Source organism: Mus caroli, unplaced genomic scaffold (assembly GCF_978045245.1).
Source record: "Mus caroli unplaced genomic scaffold, Mus_caroli_1 scaffold_7, whole genome shotgun sequence".
In the NCBI taxonomy this organism is placed as follows: Eukaryota; Metazoa; Chordata; class Mammalia; order Rodentia; family Muridae; genus Mus; species Mus caroli.
Window position 1 is genome coordinate 124,041,888 of NW_028227262.1, and position 24,149 is coordinate 124,066,036.

Genomic DNA, 24,149 nt, shown 5'->3' on the forward strand with positions numbered 1-24,149 from the left:
TTTCTGAAAGCTAAATAACTGATATTCTTCCTGGCTCAAAGAGTTCCTGTGTGTGTGTGTGTGTTTCATGGTCACTGTGAAACTTAAGGAGTTAGGGCATGCCATCCATCCAAACAGGAAGGCATCATTATTCAGGTGGAGGAGGGGATACTTAGGAAAATGAAGGCAGCATTCACATACACATAGGCAGCCCTTCAGTGTTTTCACAATCTACATAAGCATAAGCTGTCTACTTGGGAGCTGTGTTCTGCCACTTTAAAGATGCCTACTGGGGCTTCTAAGAAGGACATAAAGGGATTTCCCCCTATAGTTCAGCCTCTTTTCCTTGCTGAGTACCATTAAAATTAGTGGCTCATTTAAGTGATCCAGAGTAAGAAGAATAGAAAATTGTTTACATATATAGCCCAGTCTTTAAGGTACTTTGAAAGAGAAAACAGCATCACAGACTTTATTTTGGTATCTTGTTTTTCTGTTCCGTAGTTAACCTAGCTCTTGTTTTGGATTTTTTTAAAAGAAAGAAAATAATTAATTAAAATTATTATATATAATTAAGTACATATAATATATAAATATATAATATATAACTACACAATACAATTATATATGATAACAAAATATGATTACAATAGAAGATTCTTCACATAACATTTCCATACACCAACTTTTGAATAGACTACTAATCCAAATAGCATGTGTCCTTTCTATCCACATATCGACACAGCTCAAATGGCAGTGCGGTATAATGAACCCACTGATGGTTCACTGTTTATTTCTACATTTGTGCTTTCAGGATCTATCTGGTTGACATGACACGCATACATCTAGTTTGTTCTGTTTATTACATACACCAGAGTGGGAATTTTTATTCCTAACTTTGATGTTCTTTACATTATTTCCATGTGATTCTGGTTGTTCTTGCTCTTAGAAATAAGTTCGAAAATTCCTTGTAAGACACAAGGGCTTCACAAGGGTTTATTCTTGATCTTATATTTTGAACGCACAGGATATAAACCTGCAGTATTTTGAGGTATTGACAAATACCGTTGCAAATGGGATTTTCTTCTATTTTCATTTTTTCCACCTTAAAAGAAGAGTAATTTTATCTGTGTTTCCATTTTCAGTCATCCAACAAGTTGATGCTGAACACTACCTCCATGGTGACATGTCATTTGACACTTAACCTTTGGTAAAATCCCGTATTTTAATTTAAGTCCATCTTTTTCCAAAATAGTTTTTTTTTGTTTTTTGACCCTTGTCAGTTTTGTTGTTATGTCTGGTGTCTGTGCGTCTGCCCATTTGAACCTCAACACAAGAAAAATAATTATAAAGATTTTCATAGACTATTACCCTCTCATCTCTCTCTACTCTCTGGACCTTTTTTTCTTGGGTCCCTTGTGTGTGCACAACTTTATAACCCGTGACAGTCTTTCCATCTCCAGATATTTAAGTCTCACTGTAGAGTTCCTTTTGCTATGTAAACACATATTCACAAATGGCAGTGCTTAGGATGTAGACAGTTTGAGGCTCTTTACTGCAATTGTATTTTTACTGTATTTTCTATTGTGCCCTTAGATAATTCTCCTGTTGTTGCCTTTGTCTCTATCTCACATTTTTATTTCTTCCCTTTTTAAAAATTTGGTCCGATATTTGTCTGTTTTCTTAGCTATACCAAGATTGCTACACGGGGCTGTGTATATATAAAAATTGGAAAGGCACGGGCATGGTGATGGGAGTTCGGTCCTCCTCAGTTCTCAGTTCTGAATGTATCAAGGTTGCTGCGTTCCTCCTGCTCCCTGTGATCAGCTCTAACTCCACCTCCTGGTAGGATGCTTTCAAAGTCAATGTTAAAGGTAATGGGACACCTGGATCCTTCTTACCTTACAATCTACTCTCTTACCGAGTGAATGAAACCAATGAACTCTGTTTCTTTTCTGACTCTGCTCTGGGGAATCTAAGACTGTGAATGTGTCACTATTCCCTGGGGAGTCTGAAGCCTGAGCATGCGCACCAGTTGCTACCAATTGTTGCAAATCACAAGAGACTTGCCCTTTCTACCTTCTCCTCCAGGGATCCCCGCCTGCACCGGGGGTCCTGAGATCCAACCCCCTCCTTAGTGGTGACAGGTTAGGTCGGGTTGGTTGGACTATCTAGGGCAGTAACCCATGGAGTTCGCGTCCTCTTCCCCTTTAGCCGCGCAGACTCGGCGCCTCCGCCCTTGTTCCCTGGACGCTCCTAGCTTCCTATTGAAAGCTACTGCGAACGCCTTGAATGAAACGTGTGTAGGTTTAGTGTGTGGTAAAACCACCAGGGGATCCCGTCTCTCCACAAACCAGATGCTCTGCTAGAAGGAGGACGAGAGGGAGGCGACCTGGAGTGAAGCCCGCGCAGTGGCTGAGCGGCTGGGAGAGGCCGGGCCACCTCCCCTGTCCACCATGCACCGCTCCGCCCGCCTGCAGCGGTTCCAGGCACCACGCTCTCCACCCGGGTTGCGATGGTGGTGGCAGTGACAAGCTCCTGCAGCCCACAGCACTGTGCACAAAACAGCAGCGCCCTCTCCTCCCTCTCGCTCCACTCCACGCCTTCTCAGCCGGTGCACTAGGCACAGCCGCCGGCGCCATCCACTTGTCAACTTTGAACTGAAGGGGCAGCAACTTTGACAGTGGCCGCGGGTTTCGAATCTGGCTTCTCCTTGGCAACAGTCCCTTTGAAAGTCGTCGGAGTTAAACGAAGCAAGAGTTTCCTCTGTGCTCCGGCGTTGCCTTGTTTGCAACGGGTCCCCACCCCCAACCCCCCGCCAGCCAAGAGTGGGATTGTGACAGCCAGTCCCCTAGTGGAGCGGACTTGTTTTTCTTTTTCTCTAGAGACCTCTACTAGCGACTGGATAAAGCAGTACGGAAAGGATGTAAATAGCAGAGCAACTGTTACTAAGAAGACAGCCACCACCCAAAGGCTGGGAGGAGCGCGGGGCTTCCTCCAGGCTGCGCCCAGTCGCAACATTAGGGAACAATCAGGTGGTGTTCGCAACTTTTCAAGGTCAGCTTCTTGGATTTGTTATTTCCCTGGGAACCTTCGGGTGCACCGAGTTTGGATTAGATTTGGCTGGGAAATGCTCAGAACACGAAACGTGGAAGGATTGTAGGGATGTGTTGATGACACCGACCTTCCCCAAGCGCCCTGTTCCCTCCCAGCAATCTTCTGCTCCAATCCACTACCCAGCGGTGAGTATGTGACATGTGCCTAACTCTCTGCACCAAGTTTGGCAGCAGGTGTCGGTGCTAAGCTAGAGCCAGGCTAGTAGGTGCGCCCTCACCGAGCCATGCCAGCCCGGGGCGCGCCTCTCTCGCGCACATCGCGGCTGTTGCTCCTTCTGCTGTTTAAGGTTTCTGTCTCTGCTGCCCTGAGCTTTGTCCCTGAGCCCAGGAATGGAACTTGTCTGGGGGAGAGCTGTTCCCCACTGATCCAACGCCGCAGCAGGGATGCCCGTGGACCTGGGAATTCGGCAAGAAACGCTCTGCGAGTCCATGTGCCCCGAGAGAAACTGGAAGCAGAGGTGAGAGGGGCGACCTCCTGGGACCTCCCACCACCCAGGGGCGGTGACACAGGTGTGATTGAAGAAGCGGCAGCTGCTGGGCCCTTGGGACCTCCAACCAAGCCACCAAGTGCCTGGAGATGGAAAAGTGCCCAGGGTAAAGAACCATCGGGGCATTTGAGGAGAAGGGACCCCACGGATCCCCAACTCTTCCTTCAGACATCAGAGGGGGGAGAGATGAGTTCCAAGAGCGATGGGATTCCCCAGAGCAGCCAGGAGCACAGTGTGAAAACGGAACCCAGAGATCTTTTTTACTGGCCACGAAGAACTGGACAACTCCAGGATTCCCAACACAGGCCTTCAGCAGTACACGAAGGAAGGACCCTTGCTCCTCCAGGCAGGGCACTACCGCAAAACGGGTCTGCAGATGACTGGGTTCCTGACCAAGGGGGTCCACGCCGTGGAAACACCACTAGCAGGCGCGTGAGACTGAAGAACCCCTTTTACCCATTGACCCAAGAATCCTATGGAGCCTATGCGGTCATGTGCTTATCTGTGGTGATCTTTGGGACCGGCATTATTGGCAACTTGGCAGTGATGTGCATCGTGTGTCACAATTACTACATGAGGAGCATCTCCAATTCTCTCTTGGCCAACCTGGCTTTCTGGGACTTTCTCATCATCTTCTTCTGCCTCCCCCTGGTCATCTTCCATGAGTTGACGAAGAAGTGGCTTTTGGAAGATTTCTCCTGCAAGATCGTGCCCTATATCGAGGTAATGACCTCTAGCTACTGCCTTTTTCTGTTTCCGGAGAATAACGGTTGTATGTACCTACCTGTGGGACTCTTTGCTTCTTTCTCTGAATCCCTTCTCTTTCCTCCAGTCACTTATGCAAGCACGTGTGTGTATGAAAGAAAGCAGCTTTGCTAAACCATCTTCTAACTCCTCTGCTCCTAGCCTGGTGTGTGTGTGTGTGTGTGTGTGTGTGTGTGTGTGTGATAGTTCTATGTGTACAGCTTTTCTCTGGAAATGATGATATTTTTGACTTGGTATCCTGGGTTAAATAATAGCCGGCCCATGGTTGTCTTTATTGGAACCTAGTACTGGGGGTGGGGTGGGGGAGGGATCATTAGTATTCATTTACTAAAGTTCTAGCATTTCATTGTGACTCCACCATGCCATCCCCAAGAGGGGCGATTGAGTTTTTTTCATTTTTAACTACCAAAGCTGAGGTTATATTTTATGTATAAAAGAACATCAATTTTAGTTTTGCAGTTGGCCTCATGATATATTAGGAACCTCCAAATTAGTTTAAATTGGTTAAGCTGTCTACCTTACTGTTTCTTCTACATTGTTAGGTCTTCTTTGTGGATCCTTGTTAACTTTTAGAAACAGTTCAGTTTTCTGGATAAACTTAAACAAAAATAAGACTTAGTCCAGTCTCCTATACTCTAACATTTATAGAGCATAGGACACAATTTTGCCACTGCTATGGCTGTGAAGAATAAACAATTTTAAAGGGATTTACAAGTAACATAAGAATATTTCTGAAGAATAAAAGAGTTAGCTTCCAAACTTTTAAATAAAAATTGTTTGAACAAGACAAGGTTTTACTGCTTCATGCTAGAGCTACTGTACCCGTCGTTGCTCTAGCAGTAGGAATTGCTTTGTAAATTGGCCTCTCTTTAAACACCAGCTCTTGGAACCCAACCAAGTGTTTGGCTGCCAGTTGTGGTTTTAGCCAGCTGGGCCTTGATTTTTCTCCATTCAGGCTGTCCATTTCATTTATAGAAACACAAGAAGGGAAACTGTAAATATTCCAGAGCCTCTGATCCTGTCTGGCACCAGGGCCAGTTGACACTGTGTTCAACATTGTCTCAGGCTTAAAACTCCAAGATAAGTAAACAGCAAACAGTGCCTACTGAGAAGGTCCAGAGGCAGAGAGTCAATAAGACCCTCTGTTATTCAGTCTGGGCTCAGATGTAGGACCATCCATGGCTACTAAATCAGCTGTTGCTACTTACCAGGATCCAGGGCCTCACTGTTGCCAAGCACGGAGAGACTCTGAAATGCTGCCATTTACTGGGGAGAGGACATAGTTGGATTGTATAAGAGAATAGGTGTCATGTTACATTTATCCTTTCAAAGGCAATGTTAAGTTTTCTGTGACTTTTTGTTGTAATAATGCAGAAGACTTGTGCCAGAAGGAGATTTAGAAAGTAAAGTGTAAAGTTCAAACAGGAGAGGTAACCCACAAGCAGGAATTGTGTTGGCTTGCCTCACTGGGAACTACAGATTGGGGCAGGGGTTGCATTATACATTAGGTGGGAAGGTAATGAAAGAAGGTAGGAAAAGGGACCTGGAGAAAGAAACAAATAGCCAAAGCAATTAATGGAGACCACAAGTAAAAAGAATTGTATCAAACATAAGAATATTAAAACTTAGGTTAGTTTAATGAGACCTATCTTTTCTAAGTATAATGTCTATTATGCATTTAAATTTCTTTTTAACTCTGAAGTTTTTATTTTGCTGTTAGTTTGGTGAAACCAGGTGGAATGTAATGGAAGCTGGCCTCACACTCACGGTGTAGCTTAGGTTGACCTTGAACTCCTGATCGTCCTGCCTCCACTTCTAAGAGTATGGCGATTACAGTTTTTGTGTGTCCACTGTATCAGCCTGGGAGTTTACAAACTTATAACACTTTATATATCTTTTGAAGTCAGTTTTTTTTCATAAAGACTTTTGTTAAAAACATTTTTTCTTGTTAGTAAAACTCTTTCTTTTACTCTCTGTAGTTTTGCTTAGCTTTCTGCAATTTTTATAATCTTTTCTGTTCTCCATCATTGAGATTTGATTTTACTTTTTCCTAGAGAAGAAAAAGCTTGCTTGAAAATATTAATTTAAAAACATGACTAGTATTACATATTTTTGTATTTTTATACAGTACTTTTAGTTAAAATATATATGACAACCTATCACCACATTTTCTTCCTCTGAATAAATTTTATAATACTTTAGCATGTTTCATAAAAATAATTATTGAACCATGATGTCAACTTCCTAATTTCCAATTTCTAAGAACAAGATGAAATAGTCCAAATCTCAAAAACATTGTTTTTGCTTTTCCAAGTCTCAGACCCTGAGATGGAGCTTTTGTGTATATGGTTTGGGGTTGGGGAGGGGGTGAATTTTGTTGGGCCATGATCAGGTTTAACCCTTGTTTGACATTGAAGCGTAAGTAGGCAGAGGGAGAATTTGAACTGTTTATGAAGTTGCCTCAGAGACCTAATTTGATGCTTGGGAAGCACAAGGGTTAGGGTGGCCATGAAGGAGCATCCTGAATTGAGTCAGAGGACCTTTGTAGTCTTTAATGATCCCATCACTGGGTAGAAACTTCTTTCAGATATAGGACATATCTTTGAGCCCAGTGAATCTCTTTGGTGAAGAACAGTTTCTAGGTAGGGATGCAACCAAAAGCCATCAGACTCCTATACCCTATACTCCATTTTCTGGGGGAGGTCATGCTTCATCCTTGAGAGATGAGTCAGAAGCAGCCTGGGTAGAGAGCCACAGCACTTACTACACTGGCTTTACACTTTCTAAACTAAATTAGAAGGACATGACACCATAGCTTCCACTCTCATTCCAATGATAAGACATAATTCTGCAAATGCACCTAGGTAGAGACCACAGACTCATTAGTATTGGTTGCTATTTGCTGGTTGGAAAACTGTTTATAAAGCAAAGTTGTATGCAGAGAGCAGTTTGTTTTTGTTTCTACTTCTTTGCACTTTCTGAAAACGAATCCCTGCATCTATTAGACTAGATAACACCATAAGCCAGTTAGCACCATTTGGTACCTGACCATCATACATTGTCCTGTTCATACGTTTTATCCTGTTTCTGCAAGAAATCTCATGGTTTGTAGCTGATTTATGTTTTTAAAATCGTGACAATCAGTGGGTATGCTTAAATCTATCTAATAAAGATGACAGGTAATAGAATGGTTGAAAAATGGAGATGAGAGCGAGGTGGGGGGAAAAAAGAACTTGTATTTGGGAGCTATCATCATAGACACATCACAGTTAAGTTGGCCTATCACAGAGACACCAGTGAAACTAATCCTCAGAAAGACAGATATACATAGTGTCTGTGTGCTGTGGAGGCTTGGGTATGGGTTGTCTAAGCATGGGGCATGTGTTTAAAGCCAAATGATTCAGATACTGAATATGGTAAGCAAAACAGCTTTTTGCTCATTAGTTGATGGATGGAAGCCAGTCAGAACAATGCATCAGATGATCCCAGCTCGATGCCAAACAATTACTTATGTTTAGATGTTGATTGTGGGTTTCAAATGATATAAGATCCCCTATAGTTTAAAGGACCTGCACCTTCCAATAAGTCTCAGGTCATCACAGATTTATCTGTATTTTAATTTATTGGGATACCAGATCCCTGCGTAGAGATCTAGGGAACACATCTCACCAGGAATTCTGGCCAAAAGTAATTTGTGAAAAAAATCTAGAATATTGTACCATGAAAAGAGGTGGCATTTCCAATGACTCGGGAAATATTGGCTTTAAACTCTGTAAAACAAGTGATTTCTTCATTACTTTGGCTTGTACTCAGCACCGACAAGTGAAGAAAGGAAAGGCAATTGAGTGCTAAAGATGGCATGGCCGGTAACTGTGCCGTTCTACACAGAATTTCCTAAAACCCACATTCAATTAATAGCACATTTATCCCAGCAGATGCCGAATTTGCTTTAGCTGTGGATTAGCTATTAGGTATTCTGATGGACTTTTAAGTGGAAACATGCAGTTTTATGAGCAATTTGAAAGTTACTAATAATTTTCGCAGGGAAAATGGACTCAGTCTGTGAGAATGGTACTTAACAAATATTTTATGACTTCCCATTAATCCTGTTGTAATCATTTTCTACATTTCCAAGCATGGGCAAATATTTAGCTGGAGAGTTTAGCAAGAAAGAGAATCAGTTTTCCAAACTGTGCTTTCATTGACCCCTCTATCCTGGCACTGTATATATGGTGAAGTTAACGGAAATTGGAGCTTAATAAATAAAAACCGTAATAATCAAATTTCGGCTTCAAATAGCTAATGTGGTTGTTGTCCAAATGAGACTGTATTACAGGCTCATCAGTGAAGCGTGAACAGAGAAATGTTTTCTTCATGGTTTCTCTTCTAGGGATTATTATCTGACATTAAGCTCTTAAAGATTATGTATAAAACAGTAGCACCTGATAACTGACTAAGAACAATCTTAATAATTCATCAGTGTCTATGAGCCTTTTTTATATATGTCATCAGGTTTCCATTGATCCACCACCTTTTCCTTCATTACACATTTATTAGCGTTTTCTTCAGTGAAAGGCAATGCATTAGGACATGTAGCAAAGGGATAATATGTGAAAGTTTCCCAAGATAAATATCCCGGATAACCTATGGTTATTAAAGTTTTGAAAGAATAATACAGTATTCTACAGCATGACTAATACTGTAATATAGGCTTTACGGAAGCATTGGGAGAAGTTCCAGAATGGTCTCAGATGGACCAGTTCACAATCATAATGAGTTATGACCAAAGACAGAGAAATTCAATTGAAAACTCTGCCCCCTATATAATGTTCTTTTCAATTATACTTTCACCACTAATTTAGATGATTCTACTGCTTACATCAATATTGAACTCACAAGTACGAAAATCTTTTAATTCTTGTTTTTATAAGCTCATTAGCTTCTTAATATGAAATGATAAAAAGTTAAAAACACAAGGCATCAAAGAGAAAGGCACTAGACATTTTTAAAAAAATACAAATTTTATATAAATGACAAAAGAACTATCTTTATTTAATAATGATTAATCAATACCAAGTGTTTTTCAACCTTCCTAATGCTGTGATCCTTCAATACAGCTCTTCATGTTTTGGTAACCTCCAGCCATATTATTTTCATTGCTACTTCATAACAATAATTTTGCTACTGTTATGAATCATAATGCAAGTATATGTGGTTTTTGGTGGTCTTAGGTGATCCCCATGAAAGCATCATTTGACCCCATGGGGGTCACCACACACAGGTTGAGAAACACTGATCTATACAAATATTAACAATGTTAGAATTTTTTTTTAACAATGCAGTGATACATAGAGTCATTTTTTATAATCCCAAAGCCATGCATTGCATTTAGTAAAACCTTAGAGAAGCTAAGAAGGAAGACAGACAAAGGGGATACTTTGTGCATTATTACAAACTAGGAGAAAGAAAGCGTAAAGACTAGAGTTCTCCAAGAACTAAATTAATTTCTCTAGTGTACACTCTGAGGACTTTGACTTCCTGAAGGGTTCCAAGGTATCCTGAACTTGTCAGCAAAGGGCCTTTCAACAAAGAAAAGGAACCAACAATGGCTACAAAACAAAGATATAAACAAAGAAACCATGAAATAAAATTCTTGCTTGATCTTATGAACATAGCCAAGGTGGGGCAGGTGAGGACCTACTTAGCTCCTTATGTTGCTGCATGGACTTTTCCCCCCCCTCTTGTTAATGTGTTGCAAACATATTTAATTGTGTCACTTTGGAAGCTCATAGACCTATGTCTGAGATGTGGACTGAGGGAAGAGAGAGATTGACAGGCATCTAGAAACCAAGATTTGTCTCTGATGTAGGAGTCATGTGTCTATCCTTTAAGGCTACTTCCTCATTTTATCTCTCAAGAACTTACCTGCCAAGTTTCCCTAATTAACTCAATCATGTTGCCAAGACTAACTCTTAAGTATCCTCATTAGAATATTATTTTTGTGCCAAAATGGTGATCTAATCTAAATTTCTATGGTAGAGAATGAACTTACTACAGCTTCAAACTTTGGGGTCTTCCTATTTGCAAAGTGGATATTGATTATTTAGATCATATCCATAAAGCACTGGCTATAATCTTAGTATCAAATTTACTACAAAGGGCAGATACTTTCTGCTTGTGAGTTTATGACTGTTTTTTAATGCTATCCTTCTGTATGTACTTGGATGATTCATAGCATTAATGAGGACCAGATCACTGATTTTATCCTTGCCTAAAATGGCTTTCTGTCATTAGGTCTGTGACTCTATTAACAGCTGCTACTTTGTTGCGAAAGAGCCCTGTATTAGCATGCCCCATCTTCCCTGTCTTCTTACTTTCTCTGTCTTGTGTCTTGTCCTTTGTTCAAATATATTTTTTATAAGAAAGATGGTCTGATAAATTAATTCACATCAAGATGTCAGAATTGCAAATATTTGCCTTTTGGAAGAGGACTGAATAGAGGCGATTTCCTTTTCAGATTACTGACTGCAGAATTTTAGTTAAAAGCTAAGAAATTTCATGTTAACATGTTGTTTCAATACCATTCAAGAATGGCGGGAATATTCAACTACAAGTATATATTTTACTTTACATTTACTGTCACACAGACCAATTTGAGTAATGACAACAGAAATAAGTTGAAAATCTGTCGATTATTCTTCAGTACTTACCCAAGCACCCAGTTAAGAAGCTATGATTCCCCTTCAGATGAGTGAAAATCATCATAATTGTACCAAGAATTGTAAGCTGTACTGTGAACTTGGGAAAACATGATATTATGAAACAAATTTCTAATTACTGGGAATAAATGTAGGGTAGAAAATATCTTTAGATTGGTTTATTCAAGAGGGTAGCATATTTTAAGACAAATGATACAAATATTGCTTAACTCTCTCCTATTAAAATTAATGAACATTTGACAGATGCTTAGCTATATAATGTTAGATAAGGTAAATTTAAATGACTTTTTTTTAAATATGGAAGGAATAAACTGTGCTATAGAAGTTTTAGTTAAAAGGAAACCTTAATTCAAGCTAGACTTGAAAGAAAAAATACCTGATCAAGACAAGTTTTGAAGCAATATGTTGGCTTTAAAATAATCTCATTTGATTTTTAGATAAGAGTCAACCTGTTATTAAGCTGACACAACACCAAAGTATGCAAGAGGAGGCTAAAATGGCAGTCAGAAGTTGTTTTTCTCAGTGACATTATAAAATCACGTATAAACATAGGCTAGATATGACAGACTAGCATTGGTTTGTGTGAGATGTGGACATGTTAAATTACACATTATCTATGTTCCAATGGCAAGAAAGCTTATCTTATGGACTTATGGTTGTGAAAACCCCTTTGATTTACAGCTTATCCACGCATAAGAAACAGGGTTTGCTTCTCTATTTGTACTGTCTTTGGTTTTGGAAACACTAATCAAAGCATGTTCCTGCCATGGTTATCAACCATACTCTAAAATGAAGACCTTTTTGAAAAAGGTCATCTTATTTACAGCAATCTGATTAACAACAGTTCTTTTGAGTGTGTTCTCTCGTGGTCTGCAGTGTTCTGCTAGTGAAGTTGCCCTGAAGTCTTGCAAGGATGAAGATTATGGAAAATGCAAGGGAAAAAAAAAGTCCAAAGGCATACAAGTTCAAACCATTTAGGGTTTGAAAGGAAAGTACCCAGTGCTCATCCTGTCCCTTCCTGACTGGGTGTTAGTCCCTTAACCACTGGCATAATAAGTTGCCATTCATGGCCCAAATGAATGGGTTCTCTCAACAATAATGTCCTTGTTCCCTAGGGTTACTTGTAAACAAAAGATGCTATATAAATAGATGTATTAAACATTTTAGATATAAAAGCAAAGTTAGAGTACAGTTTTCATGACCTTGGTTAGATAGTTCCCTATTTTATAGAAGTTATTTAAGCAAGTAGATTCAATTTCATGTGAAGAAAACTGCTTAGAACTCCCCAGATCTTTCTCTGTAGTGTCTTCTGATTCCAAGGGAAGATTTAGTAGAAGGTGCTTTTCATTTGCTAAGAGTTCTGCTTACTTTATGTGTTCTCTTGGGTGTTTCACAACTTGCTCTCAATCTTAATCATTTCTCTACTTTTTTTTCTAGTAACCTTTGGCAAATGGACCAATAGCTTAGACAGAATCTCCACAGATTACTGTTTTTGTAAAAGACTGACAGGCTCTTATTACTTTTCATTTATATTCTATATGAGTACCTGTCTACATTTATGTGCATCTCTAATACCTGCAGAAAGCAAGTGAGGGTATGAGATCCCCTGGAAGAGGAAGTATAGATGTTTGTGAACTTCCATATGGACGCTAGGAACTAAAGTTCAGTACTTACTTCATGTGCTCTTAACTACGGACCCAATTTTCCAGCCCACTATGTCTTTCTTATGTTCTGTTTTCTAAAGACTAATTTTGCAAGTGACTATACATAACGTGAGTCTCAACAGGGCATTTTCTTACATGTGTCTGTATACTTTGTTCTCATTCATTACCTTCTTCTCCAGCTGACTCACTTTCTTCCTCTAATGGAACCAACTTTTGCTTTCCTAACACATTTAATCCATTACTCTACTTCCCAGTTCCCTTAAGATCACTTCCTCCCATCCTATGATCATTTTCTAGTTTCATAACCTATACACATACATAGCAAACAAATACATACACATGTACACAGAGGCACACACGGAGAATTTTAAATCCGTGTTCAGCATATGAGAGAAAACATGTGGTACTTGTCTTTTTAAATATAACTTATTTTGCCTAACATTGTAATTTCAAATTCCATTTTATGTTTGTTTGAACTTCTCTTTGTGGCTGCATCAAAGTCCATTGTGTACAATATTTTAAAAATTTTCACTCTCTAATTCTTGGCTATTGTAACACTAAACATAAGTACACAGGTGTCTTTGAAAAAGTTAACCTGGATCTTATAACTGTCCAAAAGTGCTATAGCTGGGTATTATAGTGATCTTTTTCAGTTTGTAGTTTTTGAGGAATATTCACAAGTTTTAAGATTTCACCAGCAGTGAATGAAGTTTCCTTTCCTTTTCCATCCTCGCCACACTTGTTGCCCCACCGCCATGATAGCTACTCTCACTTGAGTTCAAGGAGTCTTGAGGAGGTTATCACTTAGATATGATCAGTGGCTGCCCATGTTTTTGCTTTTTCAAATACCCATTGATCAATTGTTATTTCTCCAAGAACTGTCTATTTAGATCATTAGTTACTTTATTGCTTAAATATCCTTTTCAATGTTTAACATTTTAGAGTCTTTATGTATTTTTAATAGAAATTCCCATCTGATTCGTGTTTTCCAAAACACCTTTCCTTATTTTGTAGGCTGTATCTATTCTGCTGATTTTATTTTAACCTTTGTAGAAGTTTTTTTTTGATGTTATGAATCTTCATATGTAAATCCTGAAGATTGTCTCCTGTGGTGTTGAGGTCCTTTCCACATGGTATTAGTGAAATGTTTTCAGGACCTACTATTTCATTGAATTAAATTCTTGAGCAATGAGAACAATGTATCCCACTCTATTTTGAATTATAAAGTATGTCTCCTACCATTAGGACCCTGTGGTTACTTTTTCTGTAGTATTTCTTAAAAGAAACTAGGAAACCACTGACCTTTAAAATCACTTGTGCTTGAAAGAGATATTTGGTTTCGTTCTCATGGAAGAAGAGAGTTTCACATTGACTCTTTCCCTAAAGACATTGTCATCCATACCTTGCTGATGTTATTTCTCCTCAGTGCTGTAACATAGCTGTCTTAAATTTGTCATCAACAAGGCTGAGCAGAAATACAGGACACGGCATCATAAAAATGTCCAAGAAGAACATGGTCTTTGATAGTCGGAGTCTCAGTTGAGTTTCTTTAGTTCAGCCTTGCCAGTGATGAGGGGTTTCTTAAACAACATTGCAGTTTCTAGGCAGGGGACTATATTTGTGTTGTTTCACTATAAAGTATTTATTGATTTGATTATCTTCTATAACAAAATTTAGATCTAAGCTCTGGAAGCTATTCCTTGAACTTCCATTTTAGTTTTAAAATTCTCTGTATTATTCAGTGGTATAGCCTACAGAGTCCATGGTAAAGGGAGGAGTCTACACTACCCTCTTCCTTATGAAGGAAAGTTGGTCAAGGGGAGGATGATAACTTGTCTCTAATGGGATTAGATGTGAACTGAAATATCATGTGAATTCTATCCTAACTACAGTTAGAAATAAAACTTTTTACATAGAAATTAAAAATGGCATGCAGTTCGGGTTAGTAAAACATTTAAAACATAAAATTCCATGTAACTTGTAACAAGTGACCTCAATCTAAAATATACATTCTGAAGCACTTCATAAGTCTTCAAATTTACCAATGTACGAGCTCCATCTCTTAAATGTATCAGAAGATAAAAGAAAGCTTTGCTATTCAGACACTAAATGATCGTTTGAATGATGAAAGGGATAGATGAAATGAATGACCTTTGTTCTGGGCTATTATTTTCCTAAAGAAGAGAAAATCTTTTCAACTTTATGAGGGTCACTGTACATGTCAGGACCAACAGAAAGCATATTGAGAGCCAAATTCTGGGTGGTCTTCAGGGTCTCTTGCCTGTGTACTTCATTGTTTCAGCCTACAGTTTTGAATGCATTCCTTATGGTATAATTCATGACCATATCAGTTGTTAGTATGTAATTTAAAAAGCCAAATCCCAAGTTTATGCCAATGTGATGGCTTATATAGTAATTGGTGTTATTTTCCAAGATGCAGATCATAACCTTTGGGAATGTATAATCTGGAAAGTTTTATCATTTGGTCAGCTTAGGAAGCTAGTTAGACACCTGTAGGGATGTCTCCTTGTCAGCTATACAGGAGCAGATAGGAGGTGACAAAGGAGTTCTACTTTTGATATGATGCCAATTGTGGACAATATATATGCCTTGTTCACTATCATTCTTGTTATGAAGCATGATATAATATATGTATATTGCTATAGGTATGTGTGCATATATACATTTTTATATATGCATGTACATGTGTGTGTGTCTATGTGTGTATGAATAAACATTCATGTTTATAGCATTGGGCTGATGTAACACTCTCTTTGCTACTAAAAATAGAATTCAATATGTCCACCATGCTGCTGAAATTGTCTTAATCACACTTCAAGTTTGATTGAGGAGAGTGACCCTTAAGCACATACTGTACTTAAGTTTGTACTCTCTACAGCTTCCCTGGGTCCTTTCTCAGACATGGACTATTGCTGTTTCCATCTTGTCCCTGGCTACAGCTCTATGAAGCCTCCATGCACAAGATGATGACTGGGCCAGAGATGGAGGAGTTTTATTGTTGCTCCTCTGAGATACAAAGAACAGCAGAACATTGTTTCAAAGAGAGATCTTTGAGATTTTTATTTTTATTCTGTTGCCTTTTCTACATTTTGATATGGATCCCTTAATAACTTACCTTTCCAGTATCTAAAATTCTCTACTTCTAGCGTTCTTCTAGTCTCAAAATTCTCAAAATGAATAGCCTTGACTATCAAGAGTGTTTACTGCTTCTGCTGTTAAGTATTTTCCCTATTGCCATTTAGTTCGTAAGAGAGTGCACCTCACTCATCCCAGCTCAGGTGTTACACCAGAGAACTATCTACCTAAGCCTATGCCTAAAAGCCTTCCTCCTAAGAGAATGCTTCACAGTGGTACTGAATTTTAGCCATCAGATATGGTCATTATATGAAGAAGATCGAGAGTTCATGATACAGTTTTATAATTGCATATAATCACACTATTCATCTTCATAGAATTTTAATAAGCGTCAAGTAAACAAGCATATTTAAAATGTGATAGGAATCTTTTCATGTTATCTTAACATTTAGGCATTTTAATGACATGGTAGATTTCGTATTTGAGTATGCAGAATCTGGGCCAACACTCCTTATTCTGATGATTTTTATCAATTTGTCTCTGAGATAAACAGCTAAATCTTTACATGTGCTAAAATCTTATATAAATAATTTGGGGAATTACTTAGCAGAGACTTTTCCACATTTCAATTTCTTTCACATCATCAAATTTGGTGCATGAGTGAATTTTTTTTTTAGAATATCTGGGGCAATGGGGCTACAGGTGGGACAGCGGGAGAGCATCAAGGTCTAAGACTGACATTTGGATGGTGGTTGCTGTTGGCAACTGCATTTCAAGGGCTATCAGCATTTGGGATGGCCCAGCTTTTCTTACTGTCTCCTTCAATAACACTTTATGATGCTGGCATGACCTTTCTAAGTTCAAGTTATTTCTGTGAGGTCTTAACTGCAGTTCAGGCTATTAGAGAGAAGCACAATTTGTAAACACGGAGCTAGATACAGGTACAATGTGAATTTTGCACACAAAACTGGAATGATTGCTCAATACAACTACAGCACAAGACAGATGTAGTTGAGATCCTACCCTGATGCAGAAGCTTTGAGAGTTGTCTGTCTTTCAGTCAAATACAGCAACAGTATTCATGAGCAGAGTTGGAGTATGTGTAAATCTTGCTTAAAATTTGTCTTGATATTTGTTATGAGATTAAGTATATGGAAACTGGGAAATGTTATTTTGTCCTAGACTGGGAACATGTTCTTTTATTTTCCCCTCCCCAAACATGTTCTCATTAAGAGACAGCTTCCACAGTCACTGTAGCTGGCAATCTATCATTCCCATTTACTACCCACACATTTATATTTATTCTTCTCATGAAATTCTCTGCAACTGATTCAGACTTAAGAGATGCATATAGTAGTGCTTGTAATGTGTGGGTTAGAGTTTAGAAATTCCTAAATTAATAATCAGAAAGAATAAGAGGAAGAAAAGGATACCTACTATACATTGGGTATTCTTTGTAAGTAAAGAAAGAAAACAACCAACAAACAGGTGTGCTGAGCCTCTAAGAGACTGCATCTCAGAGCGTCTGGATTCTGCTTTACAGAGACATCCTTTTAGCATAACCACTATTCATTATTTTAAAAAGATGTGAATCACAAACCTCAGGGGCTTGATCTTTGTGCACAGACTCTGAATAGATAGTGACAGAGACAACAGGGAACTATGCACTAAACATTTCCTTAGTGAGGCTGCCCAGAGTCTCTTGGGAGGATGTGTTGATACGTAAGCATCTGAGGATTTCTTTGTTTTACGTTCATAAGAGAAGTAAAACAATTCAAAACCTTAAATGAAGACACAAATTGTGGAAAGTGTATATAATGATCTGTAATTTTTACATGGCATTGTTTGATGAGGACCTTTAAATAATGCCAGTCCTTTTATAAATTTTCTTCCAAGTATGGTTGCAGACATTTTTAAAAACCCTCATTAGAAACTAATGAGAGCCAGGTAGACCTCCCTTGTAGCATTGTTTAGCATCTCAAAAAGAAATGAGAAGCAAATATTCATCATGAGGAATGACTGATCTTTGTAAACATTAATATTAATCTTATTTCTTTCTAAATTGTCTAGGAACTTTTTCAATGAGGATCTGTATCACATTGCTCCTGACTCTCTGTCTCCCTCCAACTCTTCCTCATCTTTGAAAGTTAATGTTTTCAATGGGAATGTACAGATGGCTTCTCATTCTCCCAGCTATAAATTATTGATGCTTCTTATATGGGTATTTTGGGGGGATTTTCGCAAAGAACTTGAAGTATTATTGCCATAAGCTCAACCATAAGCTCTTTATCCAACAGGTTTAGAGCTTTGCTGTAAATTTTTCTTGCCTTCTGCTTTTCATGCAGTTGAAGTGTTATTATATCCTGGTTTTAGATAATTCTCATCAATAATAATAAAAATCATGACACGGGCTATGACTACATTTCATATTAGAGTGCAGGGACACTGTGTGATGTGTCCTGTGTGGGAAGGAGAAAGCATATTGGACAGAACCCACAAAGCACGTTGGCATAGCTCTGGGGACAGTGGCAGCTTGATCATGGCAGATAAACAACACATGTCTGAGCATTATCATTTTCTTTTTGCTATTGTGATCCCATTGGGTTCTAAAATAACTGATATTAAAATATTTTTAATTTTCTGGCTCTTTTTTCAAACTACAATATCTAACTATGTCTTAAAACATCTCCATTAGCAGTCACAAGAATAAATACACTTAACCTTGTTTCTGGGGCAAAGTCCAAAGCATGTCATCTGCCTGCAGACTTTCTTTATATAGAACCATTAACACTTTAATTGCCCTTATTTAAATCTGTAAAAAATGGCCATATTTATTAAACTCTAACTTTCTTATATATCGCACCAAATGTCAGGGTGAATTTTGTTTCAGGTGTTGAGTTGTGATTATAGGATTTCTCTTCCACTCTTGGTTGACTGTGATGTAGAAGGATTGCTGTTGTTCCCATCTATATACTCAGTATCAAGTACAGTGCTTGGCTTAGTGTTGGTGTCAAAAAAGAAATGCATACATACACTGGGTGTATATCTCTGTGCCTCGCTAGAATATGCCTGATGCTTAAGGACTATTATGTAGACAGGTGATTGTTTGTGTGTTGGTACTGTTTGCATTACTGTAACCAAAGTATTTGACGTATACAACTTAGGGAAGAACTCATGCTTGCCCTCAGGTGCTGGGGCAAAGCAGCAGAGTGGAGGCTTAAGCAGAGCATCCTGGTGTGGAGCCTATGGTGTAGGCTTTGGGAGAGCATCTTTATTTCACCTCTTGACAGAATGAAGCAAAGAGAGAAAGGCCCAGGAAAGAAGGTAGATGAGATAAACATCTAAGGGCTTACCCCAATGATTTACCTCCCTAACAAGGCTCCTCCTCTCATCATTTACCCTCTGTATACAAAGCTATCATATCCTGAGCCCATCTAGGATGCAAACCATTTAGTAGGTTAGAATCCTCATGTTCTAACCTCTGAACACAGACACAACTATATGTGTTTATCCTGCGTTCTGTAGGTGTTTTTTATGCAGCTGAGTTGACACATTAAACTATCATAGTACATTTAGATTAGGAATATATAGTCTTGGGAAAGAAAAGGCCACCCTGAGACTGTCCCACCTGATGAGTCATTCCATATGCAGTTACCAAATGCAGACACTATTGTGAATGCCAAGAAGTGCATGCTGATATGGCTGTCTCCTGAGAGGCCCTGTCAGAGCCTTACAAATACAGAGGCGTATGTTAGCAGCTAACCATTGGACTGAGTGCAGGGTCTCTAATAGAGGAGTTAGAGAAGGTACTGAAGAAGTTGAAGGGGTTTGCAACCCCATAGGAAGAACAACAATATCAACCAACCAGACCCTCCCCCTCCCATAGCTCCCAGGTACTAAGCCATCAACAAAGGAGTACACATGTCTCCAGTTGCATATATAGCAGAGGAGGGCCTTGTCAGGCATCAATAGAAGGAGAGGTCCTTGGTTCTATGAAGACTGAATAAATGCCCCAGTATAGGGGAATTGAAGGCAGGGAGGTGTGAGTGGGTGGGTGGGTGGAGGAACACCCTCATAGAAGCAGGGGGAGGTAAGATGTGATAGGGTGTTTCTGGGAGGGAGGGAAACTGGGAAAGTGGATAACATTTGAAATGTAAATAAGGACAATATCCAGTAAAAAATGCTTTAAAAAATGAAAAGAAAAAAGAAATTAAGTGGATACAATTGAGGAAGATGCTATGTCCACCTCTGGCCCCCACAATCATACATACACATACATTACCCCCCCCCTTCATTTTACAGCTTTATGTTTGGATGATGGCGGAATAATTAGAAAGTATAATTTGTCTGTAAAAGACAAAATTACTTATCCAACTACCCCTTTCTTACTGTAAAAGTAAATTTGAGTGCTGAGTTAATTCTTTATATGCTTTGTGTTTATTTTTTGTTCTACTGTTTTAGAAATAATCCATTTAGCTAGGGATGTAGTTTAGTAATAGAGCTTTGATCTATATGCACAAGGTCCTAAAGCTTAAGAATTGGTACAGGCAAAAATTAATTTGCAGGCAAAATTATTTATCTAGATGTTATTAAACTAGATTAATTTTAGCTTTGATATTCATTTAAAAGTTCTGTATAGTTTTAAAAATCAATCTGCTTTAATGTATTTTAGAAAGTATTTGAAATGCTTTGTAAGTTAAGTAATATATTTTGTGTAAAATAAACAAAAGATAAATTTTTGCATAAGTGAAAAAAAAGTACTATATAGTCTTGGGAAAGTATTGTTGTGAATGACAGGAATATATTTCTGCTTGAGCTGGAACTACTGACTAACTAGGATATCTAACCACAAGCACACAAGAGCAGTGATATTTAGATGTGGTATTCTATCTGTCAAACTGTTTTCCAGTGTATTTCCTGTAGTTAGAACTAGACACTATCTTGGCTCTTCTATGCATTTTTTCATGGTTATTTTATGTGTATTTTTGCCTTATTTAAGCATCTCATCTTTTTCCTTTACATTTAATGGATGTTTGTGCTTACCACATACTTTTTTCATGATGAATATAATAATCTGATGTTTTGTCCCGTAGCTTGTTTCATTGAGCACGTGAACTCATAGAGGTGGCTGTTTTGTATATTGTGATTTTGATCTTGTTAACTCATGTTTCCCTTATTTATGAGATGTCTCTGAGCCCTTCCAAAGAGGATTTACGTCTGTCTCTCTCAGACATCATTAATGATTTAAAATTCCATTTTCGATTTTTCCATCTTACATAGTTGGTGCAAATTCTAGACTTCATTTCATCTAAGTTGCTCTCCTAGTTTCGATTTGAAACCCCTGCCCCAATTCACACTGATTCCCAATACACCCATGTTATCATGTAGTTAAATTTCTCCAATGTCTGTTGTTCCCTTGTCCCCTTTACACACTTAAATGTGTCACTTTTGGGAGAATTCTGAACTCATAAAGGTGTCTGCTTCAATCCTTACCCACGTTTGTTTTTCAAAGTAAGTTACATTTACTTATTTGTGTGTGTGTGCGCGCACACACACACACACACACACACATGCACGCATCCACAGGTGTACAACAGAGCACATCTGAGTAGATGTCAGAGTACTATTTGCTAATATTAAGTCTCTCTTTGCAAAAAGTGGATTCTGGGAGTCAATCTCAGGTCATCAGGCTTGATACCCACTGTACTGTCTTCTCAGCTCCATTACTTACATTGGTCCTAGGTTCATCTTCTATCTCTACACATGGACAGCTACCATGTAGCACCAAACTGCCTTGAAACCCTATGAAGGAAAGGGAGTGTAAGCAACTAACTTGAAATTTATTTTCTCAATGATTTTGGCCTCCAGAGAACTTCCCTTTCTTGTTTTTCAGAAGTGTATGCCTTAAAAAGGAGCAGAAGGGATCCTTTATTTTGTGTTTAGAAAACACTGGGGACATTTCTCCAATTGAGGAGCTTGTGAGAAACAATCAGCTCAGAAGCACTGGCTGTGTATGGCAGTTCTGAGCCCCACCAGGGAAAACGTGACCATTTGAAGTAATAAAAACGAGACACAAGCCAGTCTCTGCTGCTTATCTAGATGTCCTGATGGCTGGTACTTTCACAGTGACTGACATTCTTACAGCCTCTAGAGGTTCTTATCTGTGACAGAAAAATCACACAGGACTTGCTGACCTTTATAGAAGTACGTTACTTTCCCTACTACCATTCCTTGGTGTGTGTGTGTGTGTGTGTGTGTGTGTGTATCAGTCTCTGTGTGTGTATCATCCAGAAAATACAATTTTTCTCTCCAATAGGCTCAAATGATTAAAATGATTGGTCAAGTTTACCTTCCTGCTTCGACTTACTTTTGAGAGAGAGAGAGAGAGAGAGAGAGAGAGAGAGAGAGAGAGAGAGAGAGTGTGTGTGTGTGTGTGTGTGCGTGCACTCATTTCCCCTGCTTTCTGCTCTCCTTGAGTTCTCTGTCTTCCCATGCCCCGTTCCTTCCCTCTTCTACTCTTCCCTGCCTTCTTCTACTTTGCCCTTCTCTCACCTCCCCTGTTGTCTCCTCCCTCCTGCTTTAATTTTCGATGCTATGATCTCTCAAAAGCTCTGTATTATGTGTCCCCCTCACAGGTGGCTTCGCTGGGTGTTACTACCTTCACCTTATGTGCACTGTGCATAGATCGCTTCCGGGCTGCCACCAACGTCCAGATGTACTATGAAATGATTGAAAATTGCTCTTCCACCACTGCCAAACTTGCAGTTATCTGGGTTGGTGCTCTGCTCTTGGCCCTTCCGGAAGTTGTCCTCCGCCAGCTGAGCAAGGAGGATTTGGGCTTTAGTGGCCAGGCTCCTGCAGAACGGTGTGTCATAAAGATCTCTCCCGATTTACCGGACACAATCTATGTTTTGGCTCTCACCTATGATGGTGCAAGGCTTTGGTGGTATTTTGGCTGCTACTTTTGTCTGCCCACACTTTTCACCATCACCTGCTCTCTAGTGACTGCTCGGAAGATCCGCAAAGCGGAGAAGGCCAGTACCCGTGGTAACAAGCGGCAGATCCATCTAGAGAGCCAGATGAACTGCACAGTGGTGGCTCTGACCATTTTATATGGGTTTTGCATAATCCCTGAGAATATCTGCAACATTGTCACTGCCTACATGGCCACGGGCGTCTCTCAGCAGACCATGGACCTGCTCAACATCATCAGCCAGTTCCTTTTGTTTTTCAAGTCCTGTGTCACTCCCGTGCTCCTCTTCTGCCTCTGCAGACCCTTCAGCAGGGCCTTCATGGAGTGCTGCTGCTGCTGCTGCGAGGAGTGTATCCAGAAGTCTTCCACTGTGACCAGTGACGACAACGACAACGAGTACACCACAGAACTGGAGCTGTCGCCCTTCAGTACTATCCGCAGGGAGATGTCCACTTTTGCTTCTGTGGGGACTCATTGCTGAAGGAACGGCTTGGTTAGCTCTGATTTCTTCGATTTTCATATTCTGTGAAAATTTTTACTCCATATTTTTCCTTACAGGGGAACAATGCAAACATTTTGAAAAGCAAGTAGAGGAAGACATATTAACTACTCTAGAACTGATTTTGCAAATTAATATTTGTGCTCTGGGAAAAAATGTTTCTATTTAGTTATGTAAGAAGAAGGAGGCCAACAGTCTCAGATCATTTTTTTCTGCTATGGTGCTAATATTTTATTCAAAAGTTATTGCACCTTAACAATATTAATTGTTTGATTTCTTTCTTTCTTTTAAAAACATAATCGTTGTATATTGAAGGCAGGCCCGGGATTTTGCTAGTTATTTTGTGTTTGAGTTGTGATTGGAAGTACATTGTATTTGAAATGGTTTGTTTTTTTCCAGCCATGCAACTTAGCACCAAATAAACTTCTCATCCTTCTTTAACATGACTGTCAATCTACTTTTAACCAAGACTCAATAAATTTTTTAATTGCCTTAAATACACAATTGCTGGTCCTATGCACAGTTTAAAACTGGCCTTACTGTTTTATAATTACATCTTACTTTAAAGGAGTGAATCGCTGTGTTATAAGGAAGTATTTTAAAAAGAATACTATTTAACTGCATAACTCATAAAACTATATTGTACATTAAAATGAGGCATTTTTAATATTCACACATAGCTGTAAAATCACTACTGCATATTTGTAAAATATGAATAGACAGAAGAGTAGGTGGAGAGTTCTCTTTCTTTGTATTCTACATCTACCTTTGATCTGGCACATGGAGGCACAGGTTTTCCCAGGAGGAATTATAGGCTGACTGAAAGCCGAGAAACAGTGTACTTGTCATCTGA

The 24,149-nt window shown here is 39.1% G+C and overlaps 1 protein-coding gene across 1 annotated transcript; it reads left to right on the forward strand.

The window, feature by feature from the left end:
• The first annotated feature begins 2,268 nt into the window (after positions 1–2,268).
• Positions 2,269–23,919, forward strand: Gpr37 (G protein-coupled receptor 37). The gene is made up of 2 exons (XM_021165302.2): positions 2,269–4,303; positions 22,460–23,919. The coding sequence occupies exons 1-2, from the start codon at positions 3,317–3,319 to the stop codon at positions 23,276–23,278; spliced, it is 1,806 nt and encodes a 601-aa protein (XP_021020961.1). The 5' UTR covers positions 2,269–3,316; the 3' UTR covers positions 23,279–23,919.
• The last annotated feature ends 230 nt before the right edge of the window (positions 23,920–24,149 follow it).